Source organism: Aricia agestis, chromosome 5, assembly GCF_905147365.1.
Source record: "Aricia agestis chromosome 5, ilAriAges1.1, whole genome shotgun sequence".
Lineage (NCBI taxonomy): Eukaryota > Metazoa > Arthropoda > Insecta > Lepidoptera > Lycaenidae > Aricia > Aricia agestis.
Window position 1 is genome coordinate 10,534,283 of NC_056410.1, and position 13,791 is coordinate 10,548,073.

Sequence of the window (13,791 nt, forward strand, 5' to 3'; positions counted from 1 at the left end):
ATAATTCACAACTTGTTTTTGGACGGTGGCTGCTTGATAATCGAGAAATCTTTGCCACTCAATTAGGTCCTCAGATTATTTTTAGCTTTTTCAAAGATCTCTTTCTTGATTTTGGGGTAGTCGGGATGTATTTTCAATATAGCCCGGCATACCACTATACATTCGGGGTACTTCTTTATCTTGAGATAGGCCTGCGCTAGTTTGTATCCGATGGCGAGATCGTTCCCTGAGTGAGTCCACGCCTTGTCGTAGTTGTGAGCCGCTGATTTGTAGTTCTGTTCCTTCTCTGATATGTACCCTGAAAAGATAGCAAAAATAGAAGAATCGGATTTTAAATAATAATATGATTTGAAGCTATACATACAATATTTTATCTTCGTCTGTTACATTGGATATACATACAATATTTTATCTTCGTCTGTTACATTGGAAAACACACTAACGGCCGTTCCCAATATTCAATCTATCTCTGGTTTGACGTACAACCGATCGCAGCTAACATTGAATTGACATAAAATATATGTCTCTAATGTGAGCTATTCCTATCTCTAGGAGGGCAAAACCAGAGATATATCAAATATTGGGAACGGCCGTAAATCTTCTATCTTCTATCTATATATATAAAACTCAAAGGTGACTGACTGACTTAAAATACGGGATGAAAATTTGTATATTATAATAATAATTCTTGACGCGAGCGAAGCCGCGGGCAAAAGCTCGTTAAATAATATGATTTGAAGCTATACATACAATATTTTATCTTCGTCTGTTACATTGGAAAAGACACTTAAAAGAAAATGGACAAAATATTGTATAGCATTTTATATTGCTTTACTATATTAGTAAGGGGGTTGGTTGGTGGTAAAAAAAATTTTTGAGTGCAAAACTCACTTCATATTTAAAAAGTCACAGTTATAATAATTAGGTCTATACGAACCAAGATATTGATAGGCCGCAGCGCAAGATTGATTGTGAAGTAAAATTTTTGACAGTAGCTCTTTAGCTACTTCCATTCGGCCCGAGTTAATTTGGTTGTCCACAACTTCTAGCCAACATCTGAAAAAAAGCAAATATTTCATATCTGTTAATAAAATTATCATTTTTACTTTACACCAAAAAACAAAACATAGTTACTAATAGAAACTCTTCACCTTTCTAAACCATCAGCGTTTTCGGGCGTCCACGGTATAGACGACACAGTTCTCTTGAGTATATTCTTGGCACGGGTAGGCTGCTTTATTAAGGTGTACCTGAAATATTTCACCAAAATAAATTAAAAATTATGACGCACAATACAACTTTCAAGTATTGATTTCAGCTGTCTTGTAAACCGACGCACTTAGAAACATAGATAGCGTGTTGCAGAATTGTGGCTCTAGTTTTACTGGCAATTCTAAAAGAATTTAACAGGGTCACTGTGCCTGTAGGTAGTTTAGAGGTAGAATAACTAAACAAACTCACGCATTAGCAATAGCCATTAGCCAGTATAATCAGCGGGCCGTCCTAGTAGTTGTCTTCTGTCACTAACGGCAGTAGATCCTGTAAGTTGTAACACGCGCTCGGCGGCCGACTTCTGTCGCGTAGCCAGCATTACTAGCGCCTGTAGCTAATTTAGAGGTAGAATATCTAGTTAAACTCACGCATTAGCAATAGCCAATGTAATCAGGGGTTCGTCCTAGTAGTCGTTTTCTGTCACTAACGGCAGCAAATCCTGTAACACGCGCTCGGCGGCTGACTTATGTCAAGTAGCCAGCATTACTAGCGCCTGTAGCTAATTTAGAGGTAGAATAACTAGACAAACTCACGCATTAGCAATAGCCAGTATAACCAGCGGGTCGTCCTGGTAGTTGTCTTCTGTCACTAAAGGCAGTAGATCCTGTAACACGCGCTCTGCGGCCGACTTCTGCCGCGTAGCTAACGTCACTAGCGCCTGTAGCGCCTTGCGCTCCGATGGCGCCACCTCAGCTAGTAACTTCTCTGCTGTACGCAGCGCTAGTAGACGCGTGTCCCTGGAATTGATAGATCTTTTTATGCAAAATAGGGTGATGCATATTCACTGCTGTCATACTCTCCGCCAAAACGAATCTTACTTAAATTCGACAAGGGTAGGTCTCTAGGACGCATGTCATATGAATCACATAATCATTCTCTACACCTCTTTTTGGCGCAGTCAGATAAACAGGGTGTAAAAAAAATCTAATTTCATATGAATCACATAATCATTCTCTACACCTCTTTTTGGCGCAGTCAGATAAACAGGGTGTAAAAAAAATCTAATTTCAAAGCAAGTGCAATTACTGGCAAAATATCAACTCAATACTCACGACTCCTCACTCCCATCAACATCAGCAGCGTGCTGAGTGAGACAGAGCATAACCATGCGCCTGGCCGCCGCCCGGCCCCACTGCGAGTGCCGCGCGCGGTTCAAGTGACGCAGTGCCGCGTTCACTTTGCCCTCGTACATCGCGCACAGACCCGCGCAGTACGAGTAGCCTGGGGAAAGATGTTGCATCAGACAAATTGGTGTATTGATAGGGGTTATTTAGTTGGAAGATAAATTGAATAATAGACAGATGGAGGACCTACGTTGTTTCGTCAAGTTATTGAAATACTCGTAATCTGACGACTGTGTCATAAATACAAGGCTAAATATAAACATAAAATATTATATTGAAAATATAAGGGGATATAATATTATGGTAAACACAGCATCGAATTTGTATTTTTTATGAGAGTAGGTCACTTTATTTCAGCCGCCCCATGTACATAATCTGTAGGGTCTCTATGGACGCTGTCACCCCTAGGTCGTGGCTTATAACGGCCTATTTATAATTAATAAATTTGGGGCTGCGTATATACTACCTTCGTCCTGTGCAGCGGGTTCAGCGGCAGCAAGGGCGCGTGCGGCGTCTGGCAGCTCCGCGCGCCGCCACTGCACCTCGATGAGCTGCGCCAGCGCGGCCCAGCTGCGTGCGCGCACCGACAGCGTCTGTGTCAGGTGACGCGCCGCGCTCTCCAAGTCCACCTTTGTCATATATATGTCACTAATATTATAAATGCGACAGTACGTCTGCCTGTCTGTTACCTCTTCACGCCCAAACCGCTGAACCAATTTTGCTGGGTATGGTACTATATCAAAAAAAAAAAAAAACTCCGTGGACTATATACACCAATTTTTTTGGTATGATATTTTGAGTTCCGGGAAATTTGAGTCAATGGAGTTGCGGGAGTAATCTAGTGATATACTACTTTACAAGACAATTATTTTGTAAACATTAAAGAGGGTGTAACAAAACAAAGTGATGGTACTATAGGGAGTGTTTAATGTTGCTTGCTTGCCTGCTTTAATGAGCTTACAGTGAAAGTAAAAGAATTGAAAGAGTTATTTTTGACTTATATGCTTCTATAAGAAACGCCAACGTCATACATTTGTTAATACAAAAAAACTTGATAGGTGTCAAGGGACACCCGGATGGAACGAAGTTTTATAACTAATTAGTAGTAATAAGAGTCTATTTCTCAATACAGGTACTAATAAAAAAGTGTCGTTACAACTTTTTCGGTCAAGCCCCCGCACAGTGGATCGAAAATCGAGTTTCATAGACATAGGAACTTGAGTTTCCAGATGTCATATTTTTAGGCTGAAATATGTTCTCCTAGTTGTTATTACATAACAAAATGTAAAAAGACTCAACTACGTGCAATAATAAAGGAGTTATAATTTTTTGAAGAAATTTTTGTATGGAGCCGACAGGAAAAATGAGCATATCTCTGGAATCGCATGGTTGGCCGTTATATCCTCACACACACAATAAATGTAATATTTAAGGGAGGCCCCCATACAACAAACGTGAATTTTGGGCTTTTTTGCTCTTAGATATCAATAATTGCAACAAATAGGTTCTTGAATTTTTTACACAATCCTTAGTTATATGTGTACTTTAATATTTAACTATAATATTACACTAAAATATAAAATTAAGTGGGACTCTCATAGAAAAAACACAATTTATGGCCTAATTTTGCTCTTTAATGGTACGGAACCCTTCGTGCGCGAGTCCGACTCGCACTTGGACAATTATTATGTGATCCTATGGTTTTAAAATATAATGAAAGAGACCTCATTTAACTATAACATAAACTTTTGCAACAAATACAAATAGAATAAATATTTTTAATTTTGACGAATTTTAGAAAAAAAATCGCAAATGATGCCGTAATACAAAATATGCCAAAATGTGAGTAATAATTAGTACTATAATAGTGTGTGAGGATATAACGGCCAACCATGCGATTCCAGAGATATGCTTATTTTTCCTGTCGGCTCCATACAAAAATTTCTTAAAAAAATTATAACTCCCTTATTATTACACACAGCTGAGTCTCTTTACATTTTGTTATGTAATAACTAAGAGAACATATTTCAGCCCAAAAAAATGACATCTGGAACCTCAAGTTCCTATGTCTATGAAACTCGATTTTCGATCCACTGTGCCCCGCAAGGCGCAACACGCGATAAGGAACTACGTTCCAATAAAATAAACAAGTAACTGTTTCAGCGCTTTCACAGTGTACTCTATAGTCTATACAAGTAACAAACATATACGCCCTTAGCTATCACTTTGTTTTGTGACACTCTGTATAAATAGTTAATTTAGGGCGTTAAAAAAACTACAGACAAACTTTAATACATTGCTGGTATCAGAAAAGTTGATTCCTGGGCAGATGGCGAACCAAAGTAATTTGGTCGAGTTATGTCAAAGTTCAAACACAGCCACACAGACAGATCACAATTCACAATTAACATTGAATTGACATAATCCGACCAAATGAGGTTGGTCCGTCAACTGCCTAGGAAACAATTTCTTAGATGGTACCTTTCTAAACGCCAAGTCAGCCATCATGACAGCAGCTGCTTCGTTGTTGGGATCGGCGCTGAGCAGCACAGCACACGTCTGCTCACACTTCTCCATGTTGTTCATCTACAAGTAAGTATATATAATTTTTTAATAAATAATAATAATAGAAATTCAAAAACATTTTTAATAATAAAATACAGTGCTCCCAAAGTGATAATGCGCATAGAAATTTTCGTAATTTTTCGGCAACGGTCGTATTTCCCGAGCGTTGGAAGACGTCGCTGCAAGCGCGAAAAACAGCGCTTTGCAGCGAAGTAGAGGCGCCTGACGTTACCATGGTAATGGTAACGGCGCGATGGCTTCCCGATGAATTGTAGCACTTATTGACGGACCGGCTTAGATATGATATTTACTTCTATTTCCTTTGAACAAGGTGCAAAATGCAAGTTTCATAGATTCGGGTGTTTTCGTGATTACGACAATTAGCGAAGATTTCCATGCGCATTATTAATTTGGGAGTACTGTACCCTGAAGCAACTCAAACTTTCAAGAGATTTTTTTTTAAAGAAGTATCTTCTATACGTTTTTGAAGCGTTGCACCTAATGCTTACTGTCGGTTTGGGAACTTTCCCAACTCAAAAAATCTATTAATGTCTCTTCTGTAAACCGATTTTTAATCTTTGCCTTAAAAACTTGTATCAGTAATTGGAATAATAAACAAAATAACCACCTGTGCGAATAGTTTCGCTAGCGCCAACAATGTATTTGGTTCCCGCGGGCAATGTATCAACGCTTCGGAATACAAGTGAATGGCAATAGCTGGTTCCTTGACAGATTTCACTTTAGCCAGCGCGCAAAGGATCTCCGATAGCTTCTTCTTCTCCTCGTTTACATCTCCTCTCGCGTCAACTTCTACTCGTTTGAGCACAGCACTTTGCAACTCTTTAGCTTCGGTCAGTATAAGGTTGGTGTTGCTAGCCGCTGGGTTTTTTATCTCCCGACTTTTCGCCTGGAGAAGCAGCAGTTGTATACGTCGTTTTAGAGTTTTCTTATCCTTCTCTTTGTTGTAGGGCTGATTTAGCTCAGAAGAAATGATTGAGTCAACTTTGTCATATTGTTTAAGCTGGAGTAAAGCAACAAACATTGTATTTAAATATTTTTAAAACGTATGACAAAAATAAATAATTAATGTAACGAAAATGTTCGTATTACCTTTATTAGAAGTTCAAAATATTCAATTTTGATATCATCATCATCAGTAATTATTTTGATAGCATTCTCATAGTGTTGGAGAGCATTGTCGTATTTGTGCATTTTGTATAGAGCAACACCGAGTTTTTTCACAAGCTGAACATCTTTGGGATTCCCTTTGAGGGCTATTTCGTAGGCTTCCGCAGCTTGCTTAGGTTCTAAAAAAAAATTTTAAAATACACTTGCGTGCAAAAAAATCGACCCACCCCGCGCATTTCTGTTCAAGTCGCTATATCTTTAAAAAATATAGTTATTTATTATTTCTTTTTGTTAATAATGTGAGTTAATATGATAGGGAATGTATACGTTTACTCTACATTTTCTAAAACCAACATGCTTGACTACAAACGACACAAATCAGTAAGCACCCCCATCACTCAGTTTTTTAATCGTTAATTGAACGGTTTTGTTCTGTAGGAAAAATCGGTCAAATCTTATTGTTTCTGTTTTGTCTTGATTTTTATTGATTTATTGTTCGTTTAACTTCATTTTAAACGTAATGTCTTTGTGGCAAAATGGATATTACTCCGAATAAAGCCTCTCAATTAGGGGCTTTGCTAAGAGCTGAATTTAGCCAACGAGTTTTGGCTAGAAGTCTTAATTTAAGTCGAACTTCGGTTACAAGAGTATATTGAAGTTTTTTTAGAGACTCTAAACTTAACCATGTGATCATGTTCAGGACGACTTTGGGCTACATTTGAACATGATGACCGTTTTAAGGTGTCAACGTCCTTGCGGAATTGACATGTCATTGCAGTTCGAGTGCAACGACGACCAAGAGAAGTCCGATGAGCTACAGTAATTGAATAGACTGTACGATGAAGACTTATAGGTAGTTTAAAGACTTCATAAAAACTCGCTAACGGTCCAAAATTAGCCCCAGCACACCGTCAAGTGCAGCTTAGTTTCGCACGTTCACATGTTTATTTTTCATTGGAGCAATAGCGGGTCGTGCTCTCTTCTGATGAAAGCTAAATCAGTCTTTATGGTAACGATGGTCACAAGAAAGTATACAGTAGACAAGGAGAATGATTTGCGCAGGCGTGTATTGACGAAAGGGTTCCATTTGGTAGGAGTTCGGGGACTGTATGGGGCGATATTTCTTTTGATGCAAAAACCAATCTTGAGTTCGTAACCGGGCCGCGCCTTGGCACTTTGAGTACCTATCGCTACAATCAGGGCGTGCTGGGACAACCATGCGCTGGTTTTGTTGGTGAAGGTTTCATATTGATTCAGAACAATGCTCGACCGCACGTTGCTGGATAGTTCGTCAATATCTCTCCGACCTCGAAATTTTTGTTTGGACTGGCAAAAGGAGTCCTCACACTAATCCTATTGAGAACCCATGGGAAAAACTCAAAAAGAGGGTCAGGGCCTGGACTCTTGCCGCAGACACCCTTCAGGACCTCCGGGTGGCTGTACAAGAAGATCGGGATGGTATCGCTCAGGAGTTCATCATAACTTTGATAAGGTCAAGGAAAAACCGGATGGAAACCTCAATTAGAATAATGGGTGGCACGTACGAGCTATTGAAATAAATTTGTTAGTGTTTTTTACAAGAAATATGTCTTTAATCGCCTACTGAAATGTTAGGCCAACTGACCGGTTTTTGTTGTAAGGCTGTAGAATTAGTAAACAATTTACAGTTACAATAACTATAGCATTAATTAAATCCTTATTGTATCACTTTTACAACGATACCAAAATTAATTTAATACCTGTTATATTTCTTGAGTTATTACCGTTTTAATCGTAAGGAGAGAGGTGGGTCGATTTTTTTGCACGCAAGTTTATAAACCTGTATATTTTTTTGGAAATTATCAATTTTAATAGATATGAATATAAGTAACTTCTCAAATTATATTTTTCTTACCATGAATAGACATAAATGCATCTCCCATCATAGTATGCGCGTCGGCCATTGGATGATTACTGACGATTTCTTTAAAACAGGTTGTAAACATAGCATGATCTCTCTTCTCCTTCAGGTATATGTGCGCCATTTTGCTATGAGCTTGAAAGTAGTAGGGCTGGCCGGGCTTCACCTCGTTCAGTATGTCTATTGCATTGTCGATATCTCCCTTCTTCAGTGCCAAATCCGCGCGAGCTATAGACAAGCGGCTTTCTTCAGACGTGTAGGCTAATTCTTGAATCGCTTCCTAGAATCAATCATCAAAATAAGGTCGCAACAAAGAATAAGACTAAGTTGGAAAAAAGGCATTAAAAATCTTTACCTGCATCATTTTCCCAGCTTCTCCTAAAAGACCTAAAGTTGTTTGGAGCTCAATTATCTCCAAGTATAATGTTGCCTTGTCGATAATGTTCAAGTCTGTCTCGTTCTGCTTACTTGCACCTATGCCACCTTTAGATGCAACTTGAAGGCTCGTGCTGAAACTCGTCAGAGCATCTTGCTGCTCATTGGAGCTCTTCAATATGACACCTCGTAAGAAATGGTACATTGCGCTGTCTCTCACTTTGAAATTATAACTCAAACACATTTCAAGGCTATGAGCTGCCTTAGCAAAAGATTGCTGCTGTACATAAATCTGAGCTAGTAAGACGTGGCTCTCAGCATGAGTGTTGTCAAGGTCGCACACTTGCTGACACAACTTCAGTGCCTCAGGTGCAAAGCCAAATAAAAACTTCAATTTAGCAAGCTCATACAATGCAGGTATAAGTCCAGGACAAGCTTTGCATATTGTGCTCAATAGTTTTTCACAACTAATATAAACAGTATTGCTGCTTTCCTGTGTGTATAGCAAACACCCAGTTATTACTAGGGGCTTCTTAGGAATATGTTTCTTAAGCTCTTTATAAACATCCAAAAGGAAATCTGGATCTAGTTTTTTAATGTATGTCAGGCCCAGGGGATATGTTGCAGCAATAGAAATTTGAGTTTCTATAGCTTTGTTGAGGTATGATTGTGATTTTGGGTTCTTTCTATTTAATTGAGCTAGTAGCAAAAAGAGCATTGGAAACTTATTTGTTCCTTGCATCTCAAATAGCAATTCAACTTGCTGAGCGACTTGTTCAGTTGGGCCGTTCTCAAACATTTGACAGATGGTCAAGCCGCACAGCGACATAATAGAATTACTGTCAATTTTACTGGCTGCTTTGAAAAAGTTGAGGGCATCCTTGTGTTTTCCCTGCAATACACATTGGTAGCCCACCTCACATAAGTATTCAACATTATTTGGATACATCTCTGAAGCGTACTGTACAAACCTGTATACCTGAGATAAAACAGCATTGTGTCTTCCACACGCCTTAGAAAATATTTGTGCAGTGTTAAGGAACTGATACCCATTGGTGGATTCTTCGGACTCGAGTACAGAATAAAAAGTATCGAGTTGATCGACCGCCTCAATATAATCACAGTTCTTACACAGGGCAATAAATATCTTTATTTTTAAAGCGTCAATATTGTTGGGTTCTATTGAAAATATCCTTTCTATGGCATCATAAACGGACTCCCATTTCAAAGCGGCAAACTCATTGCTTAGTTTTTCAATCAATGGTATTACTTCTCTGGGATTATGTACAATAAGTTTATCCAAAAATAAGTTTGAGGATTCAAATTCACCAACCAAATATTTGAATTTAGCTGCACCCAACACTGCATCAATATTTTTATCATTTTTCTGGAGAGCTAATTCAAAACAATCTAATGTAGAATTCTTTAAATCCCTTGTATTTGAAAGCATATCATTCCAGCCTTTTAGAATAATAGTGTTAATATTGTTGGAATCCTTTCTTAGAGCTTTATTTATATGGTCAGCAGCTTTCTCATACTTTTCAGCGAGTGATAAGAATATACCTGCATAGTAAAATGATGTAGCACCAGCCTGTTTACGTTCTTCTTTCAATTTAGTTTCTAAATTATACAACTCCTCCTTATCATGTGAACTGATCAATTTGTAGCTATAGATTAGGGCAATATACACGGCCAGTTGTAAATCTTTGTCTGACTGAAGTGAGGATAAATCATTTATGCCCTTTTGAACTTGTCCTTCAAGGATATTAGCTATTCCATGATAGAATAGTAATTCATTCAGATCTGGTTGCTGTGACAGTCTTTCTTTTGCAATTTTTTTAGCTTTGCCATAATATTTTTGTCTTATATAATATAGTATTCTACATCTACTCAACTCAGTATCCATGATTTACTCCAAGTCCAGCGTCACCTGAAGATCCTTGTACTGATTGATGTTGTCTCGATAATATTTTGCCAGAAAGTGGCACTGGCAAATTACTTTAAACTTATTTTCTGATGCATAATCAAAGGCATGCTGAAAAGAAAAAAAAATAGATTAGGTACTTACTTTTGTATCAACAAATAAAGAATTTTATTGATATGATATATACATTATATCAATAAAAATCTATATTATAATGTCTATGTTTAATAATATTATAAAGATATGAAAGCTATATAATTGGATGCTGTTAAGCATTGGTGTGTCATCCCACGTCGGACTAGTTTTGAGTAATCGGTATGTTAAGTTTTTTTGGAATAATCTTTATTTTCTGCTTATTTCAAGCAAAAAAATGTTATTGTGCGGTATCTTTTTTTTTTTGTTGAAATGCTCAGATTATGATTATGAAAAAACATTTTAATTTTACATTCAGTTTTAAGAGAAAACGTATAAAATGGTTAATGCAATATTGCTATAGGGCTTATTACATAGCATTAATGCCCTTTGTGCATCCACATAAATGCAAAATTCTGATTTGTTCTTGCAATACAAATTTAAGTGCTTTAATTCTAACAAAATGTTATAAAATTACCTTGTCACGCCAAACCGCTGAACCGATTCTTCTGAAATTTGGTATGGAGATACTTTAAGTCCCGGGAAAGGACATAGGGTCCTTTTTATTTAAAAAAATGTACGGTTCCCAGGCGTTAAATAAAATTATTTCTGCTTATACCGCTACATGGATTTTGATGATATTTGGTATGCAGATACGTTATGTATCGGAAAAGGACAGAGAGTTCCCGCTTCTTCTTTCCTTCCCGCGCTTCCCGCAAAGTGCTCTTATGTATCGCGCACACATTTGGGCACTATAAAATTACTCCTGCGTAACTGGTCTGGTTTCATTGAAACTAGAGTGCTCTTGTGTATTGCGCACACGCTTGGGCAATATGATATTACTCCTGCGTAACTGGCCTGGTTTTATTGAAACCGGCCACCGCCCCGAAATCGGTGTGTGGGAGTTTTTTATTTATTATAATTATCAGCATTGGACATTGGGCATAATTATTGAAATACTCGTTAGTCTAATTCAATTATTAATCTAATTGCAAACTAAAATAATTAAAATACATTTTATACATATTATTAATCAATTTACGGGTAATTTCAGATGCACAATTACTTCATCATCTGATTAATTTGTAATCTGATTAAAATTACTAATTACTTTTTGCCCAACTCTGCACGTGATAAACTAATTATTTCTACATTAACTAAATTTAATCAAAATCGGTTCAGCAGCTTAAACGCAAATTAATAAAGTTTATTGCGTGAAAACCGAACATTTTCCATGATAAAAATATTATCCTATGTCCTTCTCCAAAACCTTACGTAATATCTACATGTACTCAATATCGATATCTTATGCCAAATTCATTGTTATTGACTGAGCGGGAACCGTACATTTTCCGGGACAAAAAGTATCTAATGTCATTTTAATTGATTCAAAGTATCCGCATACAAAATTTTATCAAAATCGGTTCAGCGGTTTAAGCGCAAATCATTTTAGAAACATAGTATATAAATGCTGTATACAAAACCTCACTATATATACACATATATGTAGTTAAGTTGACTTAAAATGCCTAATATCTCGGCTCCGATATAGTTTAGCTATATGTCCCCCATAATAAAGTTTACTCCCCTTGATATGTTCTTTCATAATATGCCGGTTTGGTGAGGGGCCGCGAGATTTGAAAATGATGCCAATATTACCCAAACCCCTTTGGCATGGAGATTGGAGATACTAATTTGAATCTGGGACAAGGAATGTTTTTCTCCCGGAAAAATGTGCGGTTCCCATATACCTACTTTCTAATCTGCGCGTAAACGAACTCAATCGATGTACGGGAACAACTATAAACTAAAGTTCACGCGGACGAAGTCGCGGGCAACAGCTAGTTTCAAATAATTTCTCCCGTGTTTTCCACACTTTCCTCTATTTCTTCACTCCTATTAGTCTAAGCGCGATAAAATATAGCTTATAGCCTTTCTCGATAAATAGGCTATCTAAGACTGGAAGAATTTTTCAAATCGAACCAGTAGTTAGTAGATACTGAGATTAGTGCATTCAAATAAGCCCTTTCAAATAATTTCCCTCCGTTTTTTTAACACTTTCTATTTCTTCCCTCCTATTAATAGTAGCGTGATAAAATATAGCCTATAGCCTTCCTCGATAATTGGGCTATCTAACAGTGAAAGAATTTTAAAATCAGACCAGTAGTTCCTGAGATTAGCGCGTTCAAACAAACAAACAAACAAACAAACTCTTCCCAATTATAATATTAGTATAGATTGACAAAAAAATCCACAGAATTTTTAAAATAGACAGTTTTTTTCGTCTCCTGTAAAGTTGGTAAAAATGACTAAAGGATTCGACCAAACTGGAGTAAAATTTTACTCGAGTATAACTGTCTCCTAATCTAAGTGGAGGACCCTGGGGGAGGCCTTTGCCCAGCAGTGGGATAGCATAGGCTAATAAAAAAAATAATAATCTAAGAGTAAGCTGGTTCTGCGGTTTTCCAACTTCTAATCCAAGAATAAGGTAATTACACGGGAGTAAATATTTACACGGGCTATTTTGGTGGAGTAAATATTAAACTGAGAATAGTTGCACAACAGGGTTCAACTGTCATGGTTGGTGTCATTGTGAACTATAATTGACATTTTATTTCATACTCTTTGAGTAACTTGGTAAAATGCAAACGATAATACCCTAGAGGAAATTAAAGGAGTAAAATTATTCTCATGATAGTTATACTCGTGTAACTTCAAGTTTGGTCGAATCGGGCCTTAGGCGGTGTTGTAAGCTAAGGGACAATATCTAATATGTAACTGTATTAGTATAGATAGGCAATGGAATAACAGATGAACATTTTGTGATACCTGAGCTAATAGCTTTCCCACTCCTTTTCCTTGAAACTCCTTTGGTACATTTGTATGGATAAAGGTTATTTCTTTATCTTGTTTTTTATAATCTAACTGTGCTTCATCTAAAACAACAAATAACAAGAACATTATTTTACCCCATTGCAATTATTGTAGTCGTTAGTAACGCATATTTTTAGAAAACTTACTATTTTCAAGAGTCACAACAAACTTTTGCTTAGCAACATTGTTGACAACTTTCAACACTTCTGTAGAAAACGCTCGGGCACGGGTGATCATTACAATAGCAAATTGTTTGCGAGCAATGAGTATTGTTTAGACTTTAGCAGGTAAATAACAATATTATTCCAATTTTGTCAATATTGCCCATGAAGGTATAATGATATTGCCCACCAAAAAACCGCTTGTTGTTTACAAAACGTTCTTCTTCGTCTTTGCGAATTGTCAATTATCTGTCAAATTTTTGACGTCTACTTTTTTTTAGTCGAAAAGCTAGGTATGCCTAAAACAAAATATGTACAACGCCTACGCTTTAGTCC

General features: G+C 37.2%; 1 protein-coding gene across 1 annotated transcript; it reads right to left on the reverse strand.

Moving 5' to 3' along the window:
• Positions 1-7: 7 nt before the first annotated feature.
• On the reverse strand, positions 8-13,661 carry LOC121727377 (tetratricopeptide repeat protein 21B-like). The gene is made up of 13 exons (XM_042115173.1): positions 13,441-13,661; positions 13,250-13,356; positions 8,345-10,399; positions 7,984-8,269; positions 6,072-6,268; positions 5,590-5,982; positions 4,878-4,982; positions 2,863-3,025; positions 2,325-2,493; positions 1,806-2,009; positions 1,152-1,250; positions 938-1,056; positions 8-298 (listed from the first exon to the last, which is right to left on the reverse strand). Exons 3-13 carry the CDS (start codon positions 10,268-10,270, stop codon positions 63-65), a joined length of 3,897 nt encoding a protein of 1,298 aa, XP_041971107.1. The 5' UTR covers positions 10,271-10,399; positions 13,250-13,356; positions 13,441-13,661; the 3' UTR covers positions 8-62.
• Positions 13,662-13,791: the final 130 nt, after the last annotated feature.